This window comes from Schistosoma haematobium, chromosome ZW, assembly GCF_000699445.3.
Source record: "Schistosoma haematobium chromosome ZW, whole genome shotgun sequence".
NCBI lineage: Eukaryota > Metazoa > Platyhelminthes > Trematoda > Strigeidida > Schistosomatidae > Schistosoma > Schistosoma haematobium.
Genome location: NC_067195.1, coordinates 44,937,480 through 44,962,784, shown reverse-complemented (window position 1 = coordinate 44,962,784; position 25,305 = coordinate 44,937,480). Strand labels below are relative to the sequence as shown.

At 33.9% G+C, this 25,305-nt stretch overlaps 1 protein-coding gene across 1 annotated transcript; it reads right to left on the bottom strand.

The window, feature by feature from the left end:
• Nucleotides 1-4,861: 4,861 nt before the first annotated feature.
• MS3_00003672 (uncharacterized protein) lies at nt 4,862-23,324 on the bottom strand (the record flags this gene model as incomplete). Its single annotated transcript, XM_012937489.3, has 6 exons — nt 4,862-5,548; nt 6,781-7,543; nt 9,484-10,049; nt 11,754-12,242; nt 19,225-21,175; nt 23,209-23,324. 6 exons carry the CDS (start codon nt 23,322-23,324, stop codon nt 5,375-5,377), a joined length of 4,059 nt encoding a protein of 1,352 aa, XP_012792943.2. The 3' UTR covers nt 4,862-5,374.
• Nucleotides 23,325-25,305: the final 1,981 nt, after the last annotated feature.

Genomic DNA, 25,305 nt, shown 5'->3' with positions numbered 1-25,305 from the left:
AACTTTTCCGTCTATCTAGAACACTTAATAAAGTGCTTCAAAACTATATACTACGTTTGATTCAACTACCATATACAGCTTTATATAATCAACCTTCTCCCGTATTGTTTGTATGACAACTAATGATACCGATAACTATTTAGGAAATTTTAAATGGCGGAACACAATTCAAACCTTTGATTTAATAGATGAATGATGAATGTTTTAACAACTATTTCAAAGCTACGTAAATATCAAAAATTTTCTCGGTCTGTGTTCAAATGCACACACACACACACAACAAAAAACGTTTTACGTATGTTTCACAATCATACGATTTAGAAGCGTTGACAACTCACAAGGTAATTTCACGACTAAATATTAATCATAATAGTTAGTGTAAAATATCTTTTTAATAGTGTATATTACAGACCAGTATGAATGTCAAACTTAACTCATTTCATTTCTATTTCCAATTACTAGTCTATCATTACACTTATAATGATTTAATACAATATTAATTGTTTCCAGTTAACTTTATCATTCTACATAAGTACACGACTATATACATACTGAGTAGTTACTCAATTTTTACTATAACTTACATTCTATTCAAACTTTTATATTACCTGATGATTAGATTATTTTCAAATATTCCCATTTAACTAGAACATTAGCTTAAATATTAATGAAAATAAACATTCAACATCATTTCTACTGAAGTTAAAAAGTATCAAAGCAAAAAGTCATTGAAGAATTGGTTTTACCATTTTTAAGAAATTAATTTTAATTTAACGATCATTTTATGTCAAACAAATGAAGTATCGGTGGAAAATATGAAACAGTGAAATTATGTTTTGTTTAAGTTATGGGACTATTCAGTAATGTACATCTATGATCCCATATTGAATGAAACCTAAGATCGTCTATTCATGTTATAAGCACTGGATCATTAGATACTCAGCTAGTTAGTTACATTATTCAATATAAGCCCTGCTATGTCACAAATTGAGTCATGAAAACTGCATTCTAGACTATTGATTTGTAGTATTGTTCTTAGTATATAGTTCGAAGATCTTGAGTTTCGTTCTATGTATGGTCTTGGGTGAATATTACTGTGGAGTCATTAAAGCAGAGTAACACAACTGACAACTATATACGGGGAAACTAAGATAAAGTAAAGAATGACCTATACCCATGAAAAAGTTATTTGTATCAGAATGAGAAACTAGAAATTGATTGGCTTTCATTTACATGTATAGAACTGTAAACCATTGAATATCCTGAACAGGTCAATGTAACAATCAGACTCAAGCACCAAGTCCAAGTGATAGTCTACCAGTAGACAGTAACTTTTTAAAAGTCATATATTTCTGTAATCGGATAATTGTGTACTATTGAAAATTCGTGTAAACCTCGTGATATAGTATGGAAAATTTAATTCTACATATTATATGAATAGTTTACAATTACTATTAGATTATTGGGTAATTATGTTCGAGTGTTGTTTTCAGTTGATATATCCCTCCAGTATTATTATGACCGATATGTTTTAATCGTAATTTTTGGGGTATCCTAGTCACGGAACACGTACTGCATCTTACTCAAGTAGAATGAGTGTTTTATTCAATTGCCAGTGTTTCCTCTAAACTCCAGAGGAAAAGGAACTGAGTGAGCCTATGTGAAACTATAATATGCACAGAAATAAACTATCAAGTAGTGATACAACATGGATTTCTTCTACAATATTTGAATAATGTATATATTTAGAACAAAATTAATGTTTTACTTTGATTAGACGATCAATAATTTATAGATATGATTTCTGTCTTCATTAAAATGTTATATATATATTATAGTTTGGTAATGTAATGACTGATGGTCGACTGTTATGACTGCATCGGCAATTGTTATATCTGGTCGTCGCTAATTGTTATGTCAGAATTGCTCATTACTTGTAAACGAGGAACCACTGCAATTTTCACGATACTTAAGTAAGAACGCGAAGATTGGTACAAGTAAAGATTTATTAACCCCAAAACACGACGACGTCGACCCTAGTCCAAAATACACTCATTTATATATTGATTTGTATACCGATTTTGATTATTAATTAGGATTGAATCACATATATAAAAAGTACCCAGAACTATAACAAATCATATGCTGCGTGTCATGTTAAGCGTAGTTCAAGTTAATTAAATACAAGAATATCGTATCTTGAATAAATCATCTCACTCAAATTAATGTTATTACCGAATAAAATATCCCACTGAAAAACAAACACAAATACTACACTAAGTAATTATCATATTGAATTAAAACTGAAGTGATGTTCAACAAAATCCATACTGAGTAAACAAATCTAATGTTGCCTTTTTATCCCGTCATATCAGATAATATTTGCTATGAGGTGACCTAAGGTATAGAACTATTGAAAAATAGGGAGTAACGAACAGCTAACCCATCTAACCTTGAGACTTAAATAATGTGCGTGCACGATTCTAGACACGATCGATCGTAGATTTAATGGGGAGCACAATTTCAAACCACTGATTAGCAGTGTTCAACGGTTCACAACCTCTGTTCTAGTCAATTTATAAAGGATCTAATGCTTTAATTTGGACTTTGTAAACTCTATAATTCAAGATATATAAGGTGGAACATCATGATATACGTCCTGAATCTAGCCACCACTAAACACAGAAATGTTCAAATTATTAATAATAAGTTGAGAACGTCATGAAAGCACTTTTTGTCGCGAAGATTTAACTGATCTTGTAAACATGTTTATGGGTTTATTGTATTCACGTTTTATAACCAGTATAAATGATATTCAGTGAAATATTCTCGAATGTTTCGTTTGAAGCATTCTGTTTATCTAGTTAGGTTAGAACTAGTAGATAAATGACCAAAAAATAGTCAGTCATCCTCAACATAAATTATGATACAAATATTTATCAGTATCAGTTGCCAGCTCGGACATCTGTACAACAAAAAGGGAACCGAACAGAACGAAAAGCAAAGAAGTAAGTAATATCGAATTCAATCGAATATAAGAAGTACAGTAGAAGAGGAGTGGATAAGATGATGGAACGAAAAATTAGGAAGGAAAATTCAGTCAAGAACTAAGGGTAGAGAATGAACGCAACTTCCTAACCATCCAGTACAAATATTGCACAACCTCAAACCAGAAACTAGGTGCAGTTCATCACTGCTCAAATAAGCGGTTAATAGCTTCATGGATTGGTTCTACGCTTTAGTTTTTCATCCTAAACTTACTTCTAACCAGCTCCTATGGGAGCTGGCATTGAATGACAATACAGATGATGGTTGAAAATACAAGAATTGCCAAGCTACTTTACAGATTTGTCAATTTTACCAAGAACCCTATGTCTAGCTTTAGGACTTCTCATTTGGTTGCTCCAGCATCTGCGAGCGATTCGTCGAAAGTATCTATGATTAAATGCTAGTAACGTGAGGATGTTTCCAATATTTAAAGACAATTTTTCAGAGCTATAAAGTAAAGTAAAAACGTATTTTTTAAAGGATCACTTCGAATAATTAAACAAATATTCATTTTTTGTACTAAAGTAACAAACGAATTGTTATTAACACTAATATGTGACTAGCCTGAAACAAAAGATAATCTCACCACCAGATAGACAAAAACGATCCATTATAAACTGGCTGTTGTATACGTCAGTAGAAGCTTTTGAATGGACAGGGCTGATTAACTTTCACGAATTTACTTAGCTGTATCAAAATCTCACAAACTCATGGGATTCTACACTTCAAATGAACTATGCAAGAGTGTGAACCAACTTTTTGTAAATGAATGCTAAAATGGGGAGGGGGGTTTGTATGGTCATATATAAACATTATTTGGTGACAAACTACTACGGTTGATTGACAATTATTTTTCAATTTACAAAGATAGATATGAGTACATAAATGCCCATCCTTCTAACATATACAACAATGCGGAATGTAAATAATCTATAAGTTAATAATATCACGTTGGACAATTTGATACATGCATACTGTTAGGTGCTTGGAGGTGGTCAGCAGGAAACAATGGACTTAGGGTTTCGTGTTATATGGTAATTGTTAGCAAGGTGTACATGTGATCTCAAGGTAGTTAGTAACCCTTAGTGGATTCAAACCCTGGTCATCCAGTTTAACAATCTAAGAAGCTACCTCTGAGGCTATGCGAGCCGTGACCTACCTCATGTAGGAGTAAGATATTTATATTGATAAATCACTAAGTAGTGACCAATACCATGTTCGTCAAGTCCTTAGAGCTAATCGAATATCATCGCTTAAGTGACGGTGCGGCCACTAAGCTATGACTCAGCATTCATACACACCATACCCGTACTACAATAACGCAATAAAGTTCTCAGTTTTGCACTGACGATGCACAAAATATAGGATGGGATAACTACATTTTGGTAGATAAATCACGTCGGTACAAAGAGGATTCAACAATACGCAAACAAGTATAGAAACAGGTAAAAACTAAAAGAAAAGCAAATACATGTGTTAAGGGAAACAAAGACTAGGTGATATTGCCAACCTAAGTGTAAGCGTTACTGAGCGAATGATAACCAAAAATTACACAGTTGCCTAGAAAGAAAACTATACAGATCATTGATCAAACCACACAGTTCCTTGCCATGAATTGAAGTTTTTCTTCTGGATTTTACTAACCTTCAGTTCAGTTGACGTAATCACTTAGAATACATGTGAAACTACAGATAACTACCATAGTCATTACTGAAACTATTCAGTGTTCATCAAATAACTTCATACCCGTTATTCATGCTATATTTTAACATATGAACAGTGAAAATGTCATTTTTATGAAAAAAAAGTGTTCTTTAGAATAGGAAAATATATTTATTGTTAAAACCAAATTAAAATGTAGAATAAAGAACACATAAAAACCAACAGGGAACTATTTTTTTCAAAATATTTATCTACATATATATATATATGCATAGAATGCACTGGAGAAGATTGGGTTGTGCTATATAAATGTGTATATTGTCCAAGATTATATGGAAAACCACTTCAAACAGACGAACAAAAGGAAGACAAGGTCATTTGCACTTATATACATAAACTGTGCGTATTACAGACTGTTTTCGTGGGTTTTTTTCATTTTTATTTTTTAAAAAAAAGAGAATAAAGATAGCAAAAAACGTATCCGTAGTTTTACCACATTAAAAGTTCACAAGATATACGTATGCATGTATGTACGTATATGTAAGCATGTATTGTATTGTACATTCACAACTGGAGAAAAGAGCGAAAAAAAAGATAAGAAATTCAAGTAAAAACATTAGACCCTTATCCAGAATCTACATTGACAATACTGCTACTTCCATCATCAATCAATACTGCCAGTAGTTGTTGATGGATTCAACGCTTCTACTTCATAATGTCGATATACTGAAATGATGTAAGTCATTACAGAATTCCAATCAGGTCGTTCTGTTGTAAGCATATCTTGTAATTTTAGTGTAGTTGGAATACCTTCATCTTCGGCAACTTTAAAAGCAATCTGTACAAAAAAAGGATTAAGAAAGAATGACATTTAAAGAAAACAAAAAATGGACTGCTATTAAAAACCAGACAATAAATTAATATTTTAACTTTTGACATTAACAAAAGATAATAAAAACTAGGAAACGACGAACAGAATTGTCATTACGATTACTAATTAATCATATGTATGCATTAGTTTAGTTAGATATTGCTCCGTAGTTTGAAATGTATCAGCTAAGAGTATTTATGACATCATTGAAATTTAAACTCAGGATCTTCAAGTCTCACCGTGAGTGCTTAATACTTATACCACTGAGGTAATATTCAATGGTTTAAACTTATAACTTTAATCGATTCGAAATATTATGGAATCATATTGCAATGTCACTAGTGGGTAACTACTTTACACTGGATATGGCTTAACTCTACTGGTCATGGCTTGAGAGCAGCCCTCAAAAAAGCCATAAGACCTAAAGGTCCGAATTAAATTTATTTACTTCAAAGAAGTGGCTTGCATTAAGTCACGAAACGTCAGAAATACAATTTTTCTACTCATCGGGATATAACAAAAAAATTTATTTATCATTAGACAGTTGTTTGTTTATTTATTCCGTGTAAATTATATTTTAACGAAACTAAATTGTAAAAGATTAATCTGAGTTATAAATCTAATTTGTAAAAACATCAGAAAGTTTCTCCGATTAGTTAAGATATACGAAGAATATCAACTGATTAGATAAATAAAGCTTTTGGAATTCACCAAAAGTGACATTTAAGAATAAATTGTAACTCATTGACTGACGATATGATTATTATTTGTCAATAAGCTTGAAAAGATCACTCGCTAATGTAGTATTATAACAGTAACATGCCGAAGTAAACAAATGAATGTGTCATTGTATTTGTAATTTATTTATCACGTATACAAGAGGTTAGGTTGTGAACTAGACTTTGGGTCATACTAGTTGTGTAAGAGTCAATAATATTACCCGATAGTTCAAACTGAAATACATGAAGCAGAATATGAACTGATAACTGATTGGTTGAAATTTAATTGTTTTAATCATTAAACGATTTGATATGGATTAACAATTATTTCTATTATTCAGAAAAATCTAAACAGAAAGCCTACATCATTCAAAAATAACCTCATAATCATGTTACACATTCATCAGTATCATTTGTCAACGATAATCTTCATTATGAATCTATAATACTAAAAAGAACTATAATACAACAAAAACTTACTTCAAAACAACGTCGTTTATCAATAGGTAAACCATTAGATGTAATTAAATCATTCCATGGAATTTTTGATGGAACATATGTATGTAATAAAGCACAAAATGCTAAACCATTATTCCATGAACTAGAGAAATTTGTTACTTCTACACCACGATAACCTAATACACGTGACTGACACCAACGTAATAAAGCATTACGTTTTGAACCAGCTCCAGTTAATCTAGCTAATTCTTGTAATGGATCCTGCCAAACTTGATGAATACTACTATGAAAATTAGTTGTTGTATTCGAATGATGATCTTGTGTGGCATTAATCGATAACAAATTATCATTAACAGCAGTAGTAGCAGTAGAAATGGTTGTTGAAATATCAGATTCCTGGATGAATGAATTACGATTATTTTCACTTGAATTAACACTAGTTGTACCATTACTAGTACTTGTATGTTTTTTCCCATTATTATTATCATTACTACTACTATCTGGTATAGTTGTTGACGTGAAACGTCGAAAACTCACTAAATCTAATGATCTTGATGGGGATTCTTTATGTTTTATGATTAAATCAGTTTTGCTATTGTCGTATGATCCATCATCGGTAGTGATAGGATGATTAGTAACGATATCGTCTGCTTTGAACACTTGTACAACACTTGGCGTTGAATTACTACTCTCAATTACATTACTTGTTATCAAATTATTATTGTTATGATTATTACTGTTCAATCCAGTTTTTATAGTTGATCCACAAACACTATTATTTCGTCTGGAAAAGACAAACAAAATAAAATGGGATTCCAAAATGTAAACAATCATATATATATATATCAGTGATGAATGACAACTGTTGAAAGTAATTTTTAACGAGACATTTCTTTAAAATTTCAATACAAGAATATCAATAACGGATTGACTAGAACTAGAAGTTGTAGTTTTTCTAACTACGTGTATGAATGGAAGTTAATTTAATTAACAAGATGGATGCAATTTTATACTTTTGAAGTATAATACATATTTTCACTGTTGAAATTACGATTTGATCTCAAACCGCCAGCAAAAAACTGGAAACACTGAACAGCCGTTTTGTTTTAGTATGGGACTCACCAGAAGTGAACATCCCCAAACTTGCACGCAGGAATCAAACCCACAACCTTCAACATCACACTAGAACACCTAACCTCTAGACTACTGAGCCGGCATCAAACGGTATTAATGCGTGACTCAAATTAATCCACGACCTTATGTAACCCCTCATCTAGTGCCCGTGGTGGATAACTTTCTCATACTCGACACGGATTGAACTCCACTAGTCACGGCTACTTGCTAGAACTCCAGGGGTTACATATTGAAGTCAATCACTAGTGAGCAAATGATTGTTATGAACATAGGGGATGTGTGGAAATTAGGATTTCGACCGTTGACATATTTATGATAATGAGTTTTCCGTTCAATTATAAAAGATGTACAATCGGATACAAATATCTATTGACCATATATGCCACAATTCATATAAATATAACCAGGGGAAATTAACAAGACGTAAACTATATTGATGTTAATGGTGACAGACATTAGACACATAGAACATTGTTGTGAAAGGACGATTAAAATGTAAAAAATAATGTTTGCAGTAAACACATACACTTTTACTATGATTAATTTTAAGCTGTTACCTAGAGTCTCTAACAGTAATCTTGTGGATACCAGCCAGAAATTCTGTATAGGTCAGTTCAAGCCAATAATTTTAATTATTCAGGTCAAATCTGGTCTGGTTACTCATGGCAAAGATTATTACTTCGAGATTCGATCTTAATCAGTTTCATAATCTTTGACCAGTACAACCATAAAGATGATTTTTTCAAACACAATACACGCATATGGAGAAGATGAGGAGTTACAGACATATGGTAGTGTGAAGATTGTTAAGTATAATCGAAATCATGAACCGACCAATACTATACCACAGTTGAAAACCTCCTACAGGGAGCATCAGTTTCCTCAAGATTACAAGTACACCTTGCTGCAGGATTACCTGTCGACTACTTATAACCACCACCTTACAAAATGTGATACGTAATTAGTGTTTGTTCTGTTCTTTTCATTGAAAATGAATCCAACAATTCACAGGTACGCAAAACTCGTTTAAATGTCTAGTGCAGAATTATTATCTTTGATACATTATTATATGAGTTATGCAAAAAAACGTTTGAAAATAACACAGTTGTGAAATTGACCTCCGACCTGTTCTAGCATATATATATATATATATATATATATATATATATATATATATATATATATAGCCATTAATGTAACCCAGTTATTTACACTCATTTATGTCAATTGTTTTCACTCTATCTCAATGTAAAAATTCTGTCACATTTTTGGTTTGTAAGCAGCTGACGAGAAACCTCGAAATAATATGAATTCATACTATTCTGCACCAATATTTGTTCTTGCTTTATTTAAATTCATAAAGGGAACCAATTGCATGAGATAATTGTTTACAGGTTTAAAAGGAATATTAGACTTCATTTTTAAATGTTGATTGAAACCTATTAAACAAACTCCTTGATGTAAAGACGCGTAAAACTCAGATTTGAGTTTTACTTTAAAGGCTACTACTACTACTAACCATACAGACAGATAAATTTCAGCAAATGGGAAACATGAGAATTGATAAGTAAGTACAGGGTACAAACTAACCTGAGTAAAACATCTTTCGAATCTATTTTAGTAAATTGATCTAAATTACCAAACACTGATGTTCCAGTTGAATTCATGATAGTTGATGTACCAAGTGGTGTTTTAACATTACGTTGATTATTATTAATACTAGTACTAGTGATGTTATCTGATGGGAATTTCTTCGTTACATTTTGATTACTTATTATAGTGGAACTCGGTCCACCAGGTGCTGATGTATGAATCAGGCTGTTCATATCTCTGTTCTCCTGGTTCTTCACTTTGTAATTAATTTCTGATGAAATGACAGGATTAGTGATAGTTGTCCTTGAATTCAGTTGATGAGTTGAAGTGGAATTACCAGTATCATTGTTTCCATTACCATTATTATTACTAATAGGTGTAGCCGACTTTCCAGGATACCCAGTTGGTGACATTAAACTAAGACATGATGAAATATTTTGTCGATTATTTTTTCCGTTATTACTATTGTCATTGTTATGAGTATTAGTGTATAAACGAACTGGACGTGAATTACCGACTGATGCAGATGTTGTACTGCGTTTCTGATGTTGGACCGCTTTGACCTAAATTAAAAGAGAAGTAAAAATAAGTGTTTTGTATTAAGTAAAGAAACTAAACGTCAATACATACTAGCTAAACTTTTGTAATCAGCCAGTCCAATAGAATGGAATTCTTGCAAGTACGTAACAGAATGGTCTATAAAAATCAAATGATTATGACTAACTTAGAGAAATTAATCAGTAATCATGCATCTCTTCACGGTTGTCATCTTCCAAGGATGATATCTTATATTAGTATGGCTCATAATAACCTTTTAACAATCGGATCAACTTTATGTTAGTTAACATGGCATAGACACATAGATAGCGGTTGGCGATGTATACCGGATGTCAAAACTATCACAGTAGAATAATGAGCAAAATGTAAGATAATTTACAAGATGTATCTAATAGCCTACCTTTGACAACAGTACTATTTATTATATGATACAATCGTACGAAAGTAACAGTTTTAAGACAAATACAATTTATTTAAACTCGTACTAGCGAATTACACATTTCTCTTGCCTTCAAATATAATGCTTCACACCAGCAAAGTAATGATAAAATGGAGTATTTATTAATTTACTTAGTTTTCATATTACTCTTGGAGCACGGGAGATGTAAGTTGGCAAAAGAGACGTGAGGAGGGTTAGTCATGGAGATAAGAGAGGTATTAGGATGTGTAGGAAGGATTTGAATATGACCAACTTGGTCTCGTGTGCTGTTACGAGTATGGGGACTGATATCACTTCCCGGCTGCCCACACCATGGAAGGGTATTTCTTGAGGAACCTGAAAAGGAAATTGGATTAGTGTTGGTCTTGACGACCTGGGAGCGTGACCGCAGAGCCCAAGGGACAACTGCTTGAGGCCTGTCGTGCACGGCCTTTTCGTGGAAGGTTTTTAATGCGCTAGCTCCGTTCTTTAAAGGGCCTTACCACCGGAGACGGAAATCCGTGAGGTAAGGTGAGGTGTGACATTTTTAGGGTCGACCTTTTTTTAACCCCACCCCTCCTTGTGGGAAGGCAGCATCGCTACAGGAACATGTGTTTCAGCCAATATAGCTCGGTTGGGTCATCACGATAGGCAAGCCCGACCACCGCGTCAAGGTAGCAGCTTCTGAACTCTTCATATCCCTTTTTTCTCTTTCCAAATTTATTTCACTGAATTATACTCCTTGAATAACATCTTCAAACCCTAATTTTTCTGATTACAGCTTATAACTTTACTACATCTAGCACTACGGGATTTGAATCGACCACTGCATCTCTGTGCTAATGTTGTGTGACAACTCGAACTGATGTACGTACGTACAAAGTTATACGTTGTTACTGACTGACTGAAGTTGGCAAAAGTCAGATAAATCTCTAGTATACACGTAGAGGTTTCATTAGAAAGCGGTATTTAATTAAAGTATTTCAATCCCATCAATACTTTGAAGTATGAAATTGAATACGAAAAAAAAACAAAGGTCATGAACTAACAATGTTAAGTATGCACATATGACAGAAGGAAGTAAATTTCATAGATTGTTACACTTCGAGTAAAAGTCAACGAGAGAATTAATCATATTATTTATATAAATAAACTGATAAGCCAAGCAAGTAAAAAGTAATTGTTCTTTGCTCATACATAGTAATAAGAACACAATTTGCAGGTGCACATCCCTACGCATACATATATGTGGATAAATAGACAAATAAGCATAAATAGAAACAACAAATACCTGATTTTCAATACTTTGAATTAAACTGCGTACAGTTGGCCCAGTTGATAGAGCACTAGGTCGACCTGGTGCTCCAGGTGAACCTGGATACGTAGAATGTAAATGGTTTGTATGATTGAATCCAGTGGAACGATGTGCAGTAAAAGGATGCATTATACTATTACGTCCAGTGTAGCTATTGTCTGTCAGTGTGCCGGGTGCTAAACGACATGAGTTAGTTGTTGTATTTGTTGTAAGATAAGCGGAACTACTTGGACAAATATTCTGAATGATATTTGATAGAATTGGTTGGTTTGATGAAGATGAAGTAGATGAGACTGAGGTAGGGTTGGGATTTGGTTTATCCGTTCCATCTGACGGTAGATGAAAACCAGAAGTAAAGTTTAGATGTTCATTTCCATTTTTTCTAGATGATGATAAGTTGATTTTATCTTTTAATATTGTAATCTCAGAATTCAAACGAGTAGAATCTTTAGTTAATTTTTCAACCTGTAAATAAATTTTTAAAAAATACGGCATTAAGATTTCGTTGAAAAGAACAAAGTCATTAATTATATGCTAATTAGCTTCGATAGAATAACGCACGAAATTATCTATAATGAATGCATCTTCAAAAGTTCAGGGATTTTTAAATATACATTCAATCCAACTAGTCGAATTTCAGGTTTTCAAGCAATTTTAGTTTCGTTCAGTCGAACTGAGGATGACTCTGGTGTGAAACGAGCGAAACTTGTTGCTTGGCGTTTAGTATTAAAGTTCATCTGTTTATAACATGTAAAATATGCTGCAAATTATTACCTTAGTGTTGTTATTTAGAACAAATATTTTATGGAAGAAATAGTTATGTTATTGTATATTCGTTTAACTATTGGGAAATGTCAATTTGTAAATTATTTATTTTCCAAATTGAGCGTAAACGACAGCATATTTTCTAGACTACAACTTTATTTCAAAAATAAACCAGAGGAAGAAATTTAAACAAGCAGAGGATATATGTCTACTGAATGAACCAGAAACTGAGTGGCAACACCAACAAGAAACTGTGAGGGCGCCCACTATTTATGGTGAGCCGTTAACAGTCTCAAAGTTCGTGTATCTAAGTATTAGCTGGAGTGTTCGTGGTAGCGTAACAGATTAGATCAATCCATGTATGATGAAAGCCACAGTGGTCTATGACAATTCGGACTATCTTTGGAGCTGTTGTAATATCAATCTGGTTGACAAAGGTAGGGTTTACAGCGCATCAGCGAGAGCAATTTGCTCTATACTTGTAAAAGCTGGTCTTTCCGAGTTGAGGATGTTCGGCGACTCTTTGTGTTCGATCATCGTCGTCGCCAAATGATTATTGAGATTCAGTGGCAAGACCATATTATCAATGCGTGTTTGGTTGCACTGATGATAAATTAATCAGTGCCACCAGCTCCAGTGGCTTTATCATGGGTCGCAAATGTCGTCCCAGAGGTCTTCACATAGTGCATTATTTGTTGAAAGTGGAATTGGATGTATAAAGTGGAGAGGTAGTCAGTTTGTGTCATGATGGTGAGGTATGATGGAAAGCTTTTTTGAGAGTGATATCTCTCGATCTATAACAACTCCTTGGATGAGGTCCTACAGTTAGTGTAACTCAGTGAAATTTGACGTCATCAAACATAGTTAAAAACAGACAATGGTGGTTTTGTTATAGCCTTGTTTTACATTCTTCATAAAAGTGAGAGGAACTTTTTAATTGAAAGAATCCCTCCCTTCCATATTTTCTCTCAGCTTTGTTTTTCTTGTTGTGACCCATTTGTACCAATATTCATGCTTTTAAATAAGTAATTATTTAGTTATGCGGCAGTAAATGAACCAGTTTACTCTTCCTAACTAATTAAGGTCTTTTATTTAACGAAGTAATAAAGTATCATAACACTTTGAATCATATTAATAAGTGTTAACAATCATTCTAATAAATACTTAAATAACTTGAAAGTATCCAATTTAACTAAGCTTCGATAACAGTTAGTTGTTTGGTGGATTAGTTTAGTTCAGTTAAACGACTAATCAAGTACGCATTAAGGTATTCTGCTTCCAACCATATTTTTTATCTGAGGAATAATGCTACCAACTGACTGACTAAATCAAAGTAAATTGACCGGGGATTTCGAACCTAAAACCCAGATGTAGTCAATTATTTAAAACATTACACGACTGTTCCAGTTAATCAGCTTAAATATTCCTAATCATCTACCACAGGGGAAATTCGTGTACAATCAGAAACCTAAACCATTTTTATTTTGCATTACAGTCACGACTATATTTATAAAACAGGTAAACATAAGAAGAAATTTACTAGTTCCATTTTGCATAGAAATAAACTCGTTTCTTAATAAAAGCAATATATTAAATTAAAAAGAGCACCCATTAAACGTCATTCAATATACACAGAATCTGATGAAAACAATAGATATTTTCTTCTTACTTTTCCTCTGCTGATTACTATCGCAATACAAGGTAAGTTTAACTTTCAACGAAAATATTGTACAATATTCACCTTTTTTTCTTAATAAGACCTTTTACGCGGCATAGTTATTTATACACATGCACTCTGTATTAGAAGCACACACACAAACGATTTATCCTAACTAAAATAATCCATGTAAACAGGATTATATGAATCACCATGTGGTTAGTCTGAAAAAAATTAGCATAAAATCAATATAATAGTTGTGAAAAAGGTTAACGATTTCCGTAATTTCTATCAATAAAACAAAATAGATGTAGAAGGTAGAGCGAGAGGAAATTATTAGAAGCAGCTAATGTACAGTGACGCTGTGCACTTCTAGTTGATAAGATAGTAACTGATTATCACCTGGTAATTTCATAAAAGACGTTATTCGAGGATTATCAACCATTTTAGAGGTTTATAAAAGATAAGTAAGGTCAAAGACAACTGATTACCATCTTCCTATTCTTACAAGGTAAGGATAGTAGTTGACCGATTATGTTCAAGTGACAAATACTTCAGGGTCCCAAAATGTGAAGAGTCTTGATATCTTAGAAATAACTCCTAACTACGCTTCAATGCCAGGGTAACTTAACTAACTTTTCGTTTCTAACTCCCACTATTCGGAAAGAAAGATTGATTGATATGGATTAAAAAGCGTCATCAACCATTCGGAATCAGTCAGTCAGTCAGTAACAACCTAGAACTTCGTACGTACGTACATCAGTTCGAGTTGCCACACCACTTTAGCACAGAGATGCAGTTGTCGATTCGAATGCCGTAGTGGTAGAGGTAGCAAGAGTATAAGCAGTAATCGGGAAGATTAGGGTTTGGAGATGTTATTTAAAGAGTATAATCCAGTGAAATAAATTTGGAAAGAGGAAAAAAGGGACATGAAGCATTCAGAAGATTAGAATTTGGGAGAACACAAAGAGCGGATGCACCTGCGCCATTGCAAACGATTTTGAGCCATGTCATTCAGGGTCTCTAACCATCGGTTGCTATCATCTCGCCGTCCCCAACCAGGTAGTCTACACCTACCAACATGACTCAGTCCACTTGTCAGTGACTTCATGGACTTGTGCCATGTTTTGGTCTGGCCGCTCCTAGCTTTCTTCCAACCTACTCCTATACCACTGAACATAGCACGTCGAGGCAGTCGGTCGTTGGGCATACGTAACACGTGTCCCAGCCATCTCAACTGATGAAGTTTCACTACGTCATCAATTGATTTGCCATCCTTACCTAGTACCCGTTTCCTAACAACTGTTACTTACTCGATGGTCCCATGATATACGAGCAATGTTTCGAAGACACCTATGATAGAATACTAGTAACCTATGAATATCCTCTACTCTTACCGGCCATGTTTCACTGCCATAAAGTAGGACGGAACGAACTGCTGCGCAGTAAACACGTCCTTTGGTTGATAGACGGATATCTCGCCTACGCCATAAATGACGCAGTAATTACTAGTTCAGGGAATTATCATCTCAAGTGAAAGCTACATTGAATAAAAACGAATATTATGCTGGATGAAAATCACAATTGATTAATACATGATTTTACACTTAATTTCTCAGTAACAAATTGTATTTGTATTTAACACTCCTAAGAGATTGAATGCTTTTAACTTGGAAAACCATAATATTACAAAAATAGTATTTTTTCTAAATGCAACTTAGTAAATATATTTAATTTTGTTTTTGGTGGAGTTTTGTTCTCTGAGCTGGATGGTTTGGTCGTGGAGCTTTCATCCATCCAGCTCAGAGAACAAAACTCCACCAAAATCATCCACCTGAGCTACAAATCTTCTCCAGCATCTCAATTTAATTTTGTTTTATTCTTAATAATCAAGTAAATGCTTTTAGTTTAAATGGTACGAAGGAAAATATTCTGCATGGTTTCCTTCATACTACTTAAACTTGTATTATTTTATTTCGGTTATTTGTTTACTTCGAAGAAGTGACTTCCATTAAGTCACGAAGCATCAAAAACACTATTTTCTACTGGTTGGGATATTTAAAAAAACATTTATTATTAACTTTCTACCTATGGTCGATTTGAAACCTTCAAGTCCAATCTCAGCATTGATACCTACAAAACGTCATTACTATGAATTTACTGACACATTAAATAATATTTACGGAAATAAAAGTTGATACTATGAAGAAGTACATTGGTCGTAGTGGGACTTGGATGTTTGACCTCCGCCTTAATAGCCCAATACAATATCAATAGAGTTAAGAAACCTACGTGAATATCGTTTGATCGAACACAACGTGCTGTGATTGGATGTACATCTAATTAGCAGCTGAATGACGCAACTCAATAAGTATGTCAGTAGTGCGCTGGACCAATATGAGCAAAAGGTTACATCTTCTTGGAGCCTTAACTATTTATTCAGTTCACATAAAATCCGGTACAACTGCGGAAAAAAATCAAATTTTTGTGAACTGGAATACTGTTTAGGTGCCCAAGACGAATGTGGTTTTAGCAGGAGGCCATCTCCACAATAATTACTCCAAACGTCTAATCCACAAAAAAGTGGAGAAATGTAAGGAGCTGCCATCCTATAGTAACCAGTAACCAAAAATAGGTTCACACGCCAATCATTTCTCTAGGACCCTGGAGCTTATGTACACTACTGGTTTAGAAGCGATTTTTTTATTTCACTGTATGGATCATCCATATTCTCAACATGGTTTGGTTTTTCATCCTCCTATCATTGTAAGAAGCATACTCGCAGCGTGAAGGAAGTGAGAATAACTTCCCTTACAGAGGCTGTAAACGCTTGGTCGTATAAATGGATTTCGGAAGAGCGGCCTCCCCACCTTCTGCCATACCAGGACATTTAGGGGAAGTCGTTATTGTCCAACCGATGGCGACAGAAACTCTAACAATCGTTCTTATACTCATACTACTTTTATGTATACTGCCTTGAAGTGAAACCATGCTGAAGTTACATAATAAAAGGCTGCTTTTCCTACCTATTATTATTATTTCATTGTTATTCAAACATATAAAATAATAATTCTATCTATTACGTTAATTAAAAACACAGGTACTCGCATTACGCAAACCAATCAGTGTAGTGAACAATAATGATTAACAAACTATTTGATACATACAGCATATATTCACACATACTTATAAGTATTTTTATTACATTCTTAACGAAAATTTACTTTTATTTTTAAGACAGAAAAGAGAAAAAAGGAGAATTTTAAGAGTAAAACTTCCATTGTATTCGCTTATTTATTTATCAACATGAGTATTATCAAGTGTCATTAATTGACACTTCTTAATACTGGGTCATGGATACAGCCCCCCCCAATACACACATGACAGTTTAAAAGGAGAATATTTGTAACATAGATAAAACAAAATATTCTCACAAGTAATTACTTATCAACTCATGAATAATTAACAGCATACATAAAAAAACACAACTAAGAGTACATGATTATCACTATTATTCTTGAACATCTTTCATAATCTACGGTACATTTTTGTGTCAAATTTTAATTTATGAAAATAGTTTTATCTATCAAACAGAAAGACACTTAATAAAAATCATATTATGATACCGGAATTATTCAAGTTACAGAGTTAACAGTGCCGTAAACAGTGATTCATGAACAAAGAATATTCTTTTCAATTAATCTTCCACAGGTTCAATATCAACCTACTTAGTCCAAAGTGGTTATTGTAACAACATAAATCAACCATTTTCAATGATTTATCAGGTTAGTAGTTCTTCCTAAAGTTGATAAGACTTAAAGTCCAACAAACGGCAGAAACAACAGCCATTCGGAATAAAAGACAGAAGTTTATGTGCCAAAGAAGCATGCCCAACTTATTTTCCTACCTTGTCTAACGTTAAGGTCATTAAATCTATGATAATTTTAGTGACCGAATGAACTAATTTGAATGATTCCCGTGTAACCTTTCCCACTTAGCATTTACACAACCTGAAATTAATCCTATCTAATCGCTATTGTCATTCACATATCTTAGGTGTTTATTATTATTGTCTCGACATCATTACTAATCTTCCGAAAATATGAGCAAGCACTTACTCCTCCACATTAGCTTCTACTGGATGCACAACATTTTACACCCTATACAATATACCAAACATTTGATCTGATTTGTTTCTCTCTTACCCTCTATTGACCATGATCGTTCTGATTATTGATCTCCAAATTCCACTCGACGTAGAGACTTTTCAAGTTAACAATGTATGTTGATTATTTCAACACTAACAGTTTTACTTTAATTTACGAACAGTCCTAAATTCACATGCTATGACTGTAAACGATGCATTTTGCCCTAAAACTGTCCACTTTTTAAATTGTTAATTTAAACATATAATTGTAGAATCTAAAGAGAATTTATTGAGAAGAATATCTCTCGTTCATATGTCATTTTGTTTTCAAACAATTCTATAAACATCCATTCAGTTGTTTTTTTCCTAGTTTCATTTTACCACTAGGCTAATATAGCTGAGAGTGAATTAATTCATATTGTGCCAGTCAGTCAAACGTAACGATTCAATTTGCCATACCCCATTCGCGCAGCAATATGAAATTTTTAGGGCTAATCGCGGAGTAGTAGAGGTTCTTTAGAAGAACTGAGAATTCTCTTGAGGTTTTAGGAGTGCCTTGTTTGTGCGTGCGTGTATACATGATAGTAGGAATGATACCTATATCTTAGATCGTTTGTCTATTTTATTTAAACATCATAATAAAAAAAAACATCTCAAGTTTTTTCACTCAATAGTTGATAATTTAATAAAATGATCTTGTTTAGAAGAATAAGATTAGTACATTAATTTCAGAATTATAGTCCTCAATCCCAATTAATACACTATGGTTTCAATAGTCGGATTCGTTTCGTAAGCCTGTAAGCTTAATATACAAATATGAATATAATTGCTGAAATTAACCGAAATAATTTTACTTCTTATTCTTTCACATAACTTACTTGTTCTTTGAGGGATGCATTCTCTGAGCTTAGGCGGCGAGATTCCAGTTCGGATTCCGTTTTGATTTCATCAGCGACTTGAACAGCTTTTAACAAATCTCGCTCATATAACCGCCATTCAGTTTGTTCACGCTCACGTTCACAAAGTAGAATTTCATAATTTTCTTTGATTTTATGCAACTCAACAGTGATTTCATTCAATTTCTTTCTATCTTCATTAATGGATACAGAGAGTGGGTTTTCAAGTGAATCAATAAGAAAAACACAATCAGTTTGAACAGCAATGCTAACTCTTTTCGAGTGATCTGATATATCATCCTGTTTATTTAGTGAACTTTTATAACAATCTAGAGAAATTTGACTTTTAAGCGAAGTTAATTCTGAAGAAACAGATTGGTATGCTTTTTCCAAAGAAGAATGCTTCGTTTCTAAAGCATCATAACTGTCTTGCAAAGCTGACGCTTTTTCCGTCAAAATACGACATTCACGAGCAAGACTTTCTGAACTTTGGGCCAAGTCATTATTTTGACCTAGTAGAACTTGTTTCTCTTGTTCGATGGAAGCATATAACTCACAAAAGTGATTCTCTCGTGAACCAGGAGTTTGGGCACTACGATCTGTGAGCAACAAGTGTTTCAACTGTTCAATTTGAAATCGACAGTGTTCAAGTTTTGAAGTCTGGGTTGAGAGAGCTTCCAATAAAATCGCGCGCTCAAAGGCAAGACTGTGGGCCTCTTCATGAGCCTCATCAACACTGCGCTGTAGATCCCATAGTTCTTGCAATGTGGCCTGGAGTTCTTCGTTGGTTGTATAGTTTGCCTCTTCCATTTGTAGTAAACGTCCTTGGAGAGTAGCGATACTAACGACTGGGTTTTCTTTCAGATTTCTACTACTAATATTTTCCAAATCACTTGAATAGTTAGTATCATATGCAGTAGGCTCTTCAGTAGGACATAAATCATACCCTGGTGCTATTTCATTCCATTCACTTGATAATGAACTAGCTGTAACACCTCCAGTAAATATGGTGGTGGCTCCACCTGGAGTAAGACGTGTTGTTGTGCCAAGTGATTCAGGAGGAGACGAAGTGCAGGCAAATAACTTACGTGAACTAGGAGTTGTGGAATTCAATTTTGTGTTTTGATGGGATTCTACGCAGGAACCTTGATCTCCATCTTTTTTGCATGGACTTCCGAGAGCTAGCAACTGATTTCGGAGCTGGATGTTTTCAAGTTTAGTTTCCTCAGTCAATAAAATAGCTTTTGACGCCTCTTTTTTAGCACGACGAACTTCGAATGTTAACTTTTCTATTTCCATCTTGCGTGTTTCTGTGACTTGTGTTAATTCCGATATCCGAGCTTCATACTGCTTTTTCTCCCTTTCCACACGTGAAAGTAGGTCGCTGTTCACAGATATGCGGTGAGCGTTAGAATGATTGTTAAGGTGAGTTTGAAAGTGAGGTTCCGATGAAGTTAGCTCAGTGTTTTTAGAACAAACGGTGGGAATGTTAGCGGCACTACTATGGTGCTTTTGTTTACTGTTAAGATTTTTTCGTTTACCTGGCTGAGTAACCTGGAGATTTGACAAATGCATTGCCTGTCCTTTTCCATTATTGGCAATTTTAATATTTTGGTAGCTAGACGACTTTTTTAATGTGGGCTCGCCAGCTGCTCGCAGTTTAGATGATATTTGGGAATTTGGACGGACAAATAGAGAATCAGTATTAGTTGATCCGGACCTGCAATGACCCTGAGTGCGAGGAGTAGTAGAAAGAGCCGGCATTTTTTTTTCCTGTGGAAATCTACAAATGCCCCTGATATCTTCGGTGTTAGACTTATCAATTCTTTTTTTGGAGTGAGATATACTAGGAAGGAACGCTGAATTAAGGTTTTCTTTTTCCGAACTAAGATGGAGAATGGGTTCCTGTAGCATTAGATGACGTAGTATATCCCTAAAAACACGAAACATTTTACTTGAGGATAGGAGCATAATTCAAAATAGACCAGTTATATTTCATTGGAACCAAAAGACTTTAATGATAACATTAAATTGGATCAGATAGACTGTGTCAAACTATATTACTAACGGTTGTGTTCGAAGCTCTTGAAGAAACATTATTCAATCAGTTTGTAAAACATTAGACTCAGTAACCTATGACGTAAAGTATCATGAACTGAAAGCAATCACCATTTCAAGTTGACTAGGTTATTGATGTATTGTTGAAAATAAAAACTTGAAAATACACACTTTGCCTGAACGACCTTTATATATAGAATCGAGTAATGTTATTGCAAAGTCTATTTATTCAATGCAAAATAAGCAACTATGAATTAAGTTTAGTGAGTAACGCTATTGAAATATGAATTGACAAATAGTTGACTATTTAATTCTGTTAGAGTAGGTTATTGATACAATCATATTTTGTGCACTTTATCGATAACCAAAATTAAAATTTCTGTCGGGAGCAAGTCCGAGTGTGAGGCTGGAATTTATACAACAATCCTATACATTACAAAGGTTTCATTCAGCAAAAAATTGCCTCACAACTCATCTACGAAAAATTATGATATACCGATAAGAATAAATTATTTAGGGCCTAAGTTAAATGTATTTACACTTACCTACTTATTTACGCAAGCAGAAAACTAACTCGCTAAAAAACAGGGGAAATGTATTTATACACTAATAAAAAGGTTAGATGACTTTCTCGCAGTTACATACAATATTTGGTCAAATAATCTTTATTTTTTAGCTAGGATTTTTAAAAATAATTTAATTTGCCCACATATTTGATAGGCAATTATCGTGTTGCTTAATCGAAATACCTTACACAACTATCGATTAAAGATGTAGATGTCAAAAATAAAAATTTTTCGTATTTGGAGCCACTATAACGTCTCAAATATTTCCGCATATGTTATTCCATAGTTTACGGACAAGCTATGACTACACAAGTAACTAATTCATAAATTATTAATCACTGAATATGTTGATAGAGAATTTGATAGAACATGAAACCAGGAAATATAATTCATCACCAAGTTTTACATAACTAGTAATTTTATATAGAGGAAATACGGAACCGCTATTTACAGATGTTTACTTTAAAGAATGGTAGTGCTGAGAATGTGTGATTACTTGAGAGCTGTATGAAGGTTTTATTTTTGCTTAAAAAGTAGTATAAAAGCTATAGAGGATATGGACTAGTGATACCCACCCCAAACAAATTCTGGGTAGCAAAAGCCTCTGTTTGCTAAGTTCCTGCAAAACATTTCGACGTTGAGGACATCATATTTATTTCAGGGGAATGAGTTAGCTCTTATCTGAAGGCTCGTTTGTTTTAAATAACTACAAACCTGTGGAGTTCTGAACTGAGACATAAGGGATAATTACTCGTTACTGAAAAGGCAAAACTGAAGTCGGGAATATATATCACTGAAGACCGACATTGATGAAAGAAACTGAAAATGACAGCAAAGTTACTCAGGATAATCAGAGATGTAACAGACTTGTTACGAATAGAAATATCGACATGAATCTGCTGAACTTTTCATACGCGAATAATAGTTAAAAAAGTCCACCTATAAAGACTGCTTTATTCCACAACTTATTTCTGAACCAGAAAAAATGTGCAATTCTTAAAACGAATGATGCGAATTGTGATGCACATAATTGATGCAGTTTCTTGCACGATCTAGGACACAGGATGCAGTTGACCTTAAGCACGAGCTCTGTGTCACTATCGGGGCTACATAAAGATAGACACCACTATGCGGTCGCGAATCTCAAATGTACGACAATTCGACCGATTTTTATTAAACCATTGGTTTACATTTTGTCTAAATAATGACTTAACACATAATCTATAATGAAAACGCAATTAAGCAAGATGGACATGTTTCAATAGTAGATGGTAAACCTAGTGTCTTGTATTTGTAAGAAAAACAAAGACTCAGTATATCAAACTAATTAAGTGCAACGTACTGAAACTTATCTTCGCATATTTCAAATAAGCTCCCGAATTGAAAATTGCGCGCTAGATCGCCTTGACAAGTATAGGCAGTTAGAAGTACAAAAGCAACGAAAACTAAATCGCCCATGCTTCAAAAGCTACCTTCTAATCTGGAGTTTACGTCTTATTTCGAACTTTAAAATCAGTTTATTGTTCGACTGGTACTGGTTTATTCTACCTCCGCATAAATTTGCAATGAACGTAATAAATCTGTTTATTCACTGTTGAAATGAGCTTCCAATAAATGATTTTGGTCTTCATACAAGCCTGAACTAATGAGACGGCAAGCACTTGCTATTTGAAACCGGTCGACATTATTACATAGCAGAAACCATTACATGACTTTGAGGATGGTAGTGAAGTTTTGGTGGGGAGTGGTGCTAAAAACGTCTGGCCCCTATAAAACAGGGTTTGAAATATACCTTTGAACTAATATCTCAAAGAGGACACACTCTTTACATCTATAACCAGTATTAACAATTAATTTATAGTTTATTTCTGTTTATCAGTGTTATGGATTTATAATACGTCAAAGTTAATGACCATTTCTGAGCGTTTGTTGTACATGACCTTGGCAGGGAGCGACGATCTGTTCGACATTCAGTGATCCAACTGCCGGATGATTTGGCTAGGGCTCAGTGACATTTCACTGGCCCTACACCTTAAATAGTCCTAAGTGACATCCAATCTACCGTTTCGGCTCATTGAGGTTTGGAGCCGAGGCCAAAGCATTAGCACACTTAATGAAGCTCCTCATACTACGAAATAGTGTAACATTTTTCAATCATATTTCTCGAAATACAAGGACAAAAAGAAACCATAAGAGTTGAGAAAAAACGTTTGTTTGAAAAGTTAGAGGCAGACGAACATAAGTTAGCTTAGTCAACGACTTTCGATAAACACGAACTGTTTACGTGGATTATCATGTAACATTGTCACGATGGTGTTCAATCAGCACTGCCGGCAGAGTGCTTTAACATGGTTACCCTAACGGCAAAAAGTAAAGGAGCAGATATAATCAATAAACAATATAAACATTTACTGTAAACGGACCGATAGGCAGGTAGGAATGTTTATTTTACTTAATTTATAGATGGAGAAACATGAGATTTATAAAATGACCTTCTAAAAGGGGAGAAGAGGTCAAAGTTTCTTTGTAACCTTGCGGTGAGCATGGACCGGAAACCTTTGACGTGTTTTGTCTGTTTAAATTAACACTAACAGCATCAACAAGCCAGGCCTATCGAGCTGTCTAATTTAACAATTAAGTCACCTCTTCTTATGGTGTATGTATTTTCTATGATGCATTTATCCTTAATTTTGGTCAACAGTATATCTTTGGGAACGTTTTGCCAGATGTAAACTTCGTTCATAAAGCTTGAAACAACAAAGCTGACATATTTGTAGTGGCATTGGGCCCTAAACACACGATCCTCAAAACTGAACACGAGACAATTGGGAGAAAAACCCAACGACGGGGAAGGCGGGAAGAAGGAATTTAATTAACCTCCAGGCTAAGTGTGTTCCTCATCATATATTGATGATTGTTACGACGCGATGAGGTAGAGTAGATAATAATGCGACTTCCACATAATATCATATCATGATAAATGTACAATTTTAGCATTAGGTCTGTTATTACAGCAGTACTAATATCTTGGTAGACCATAATTCTACATTGGTAAGCCCGACTAAAGAAACGCAACCTATTTAAGTAGAATTTTATCAATCCTTATTTCCACTTTAACTTTCTTGATCGATTTTTATTTATACAAACCCATTATTCCAATAGTCCTCTGATTTATGATCACACGTACTGTCGTAATGTTACATTGATTAGTACTCATAACTTATTATTATTATTATTATCAGCTTTATTCAATATTATATTTTTAGTACAATATAGAATTCTCAGCGTAAAGTATTTCAACAAGTTTCCGTTTCTTTCTTCTTGGTCGGTCCTGGCGATAAATATTGAGTGATCGCCAGTTAGATGTTAGCAGTTCAGTAAGTGAACATCTGAATAATGTGCATTCTTTTCGCTGCATATTGCCAGCAACCACATTGGC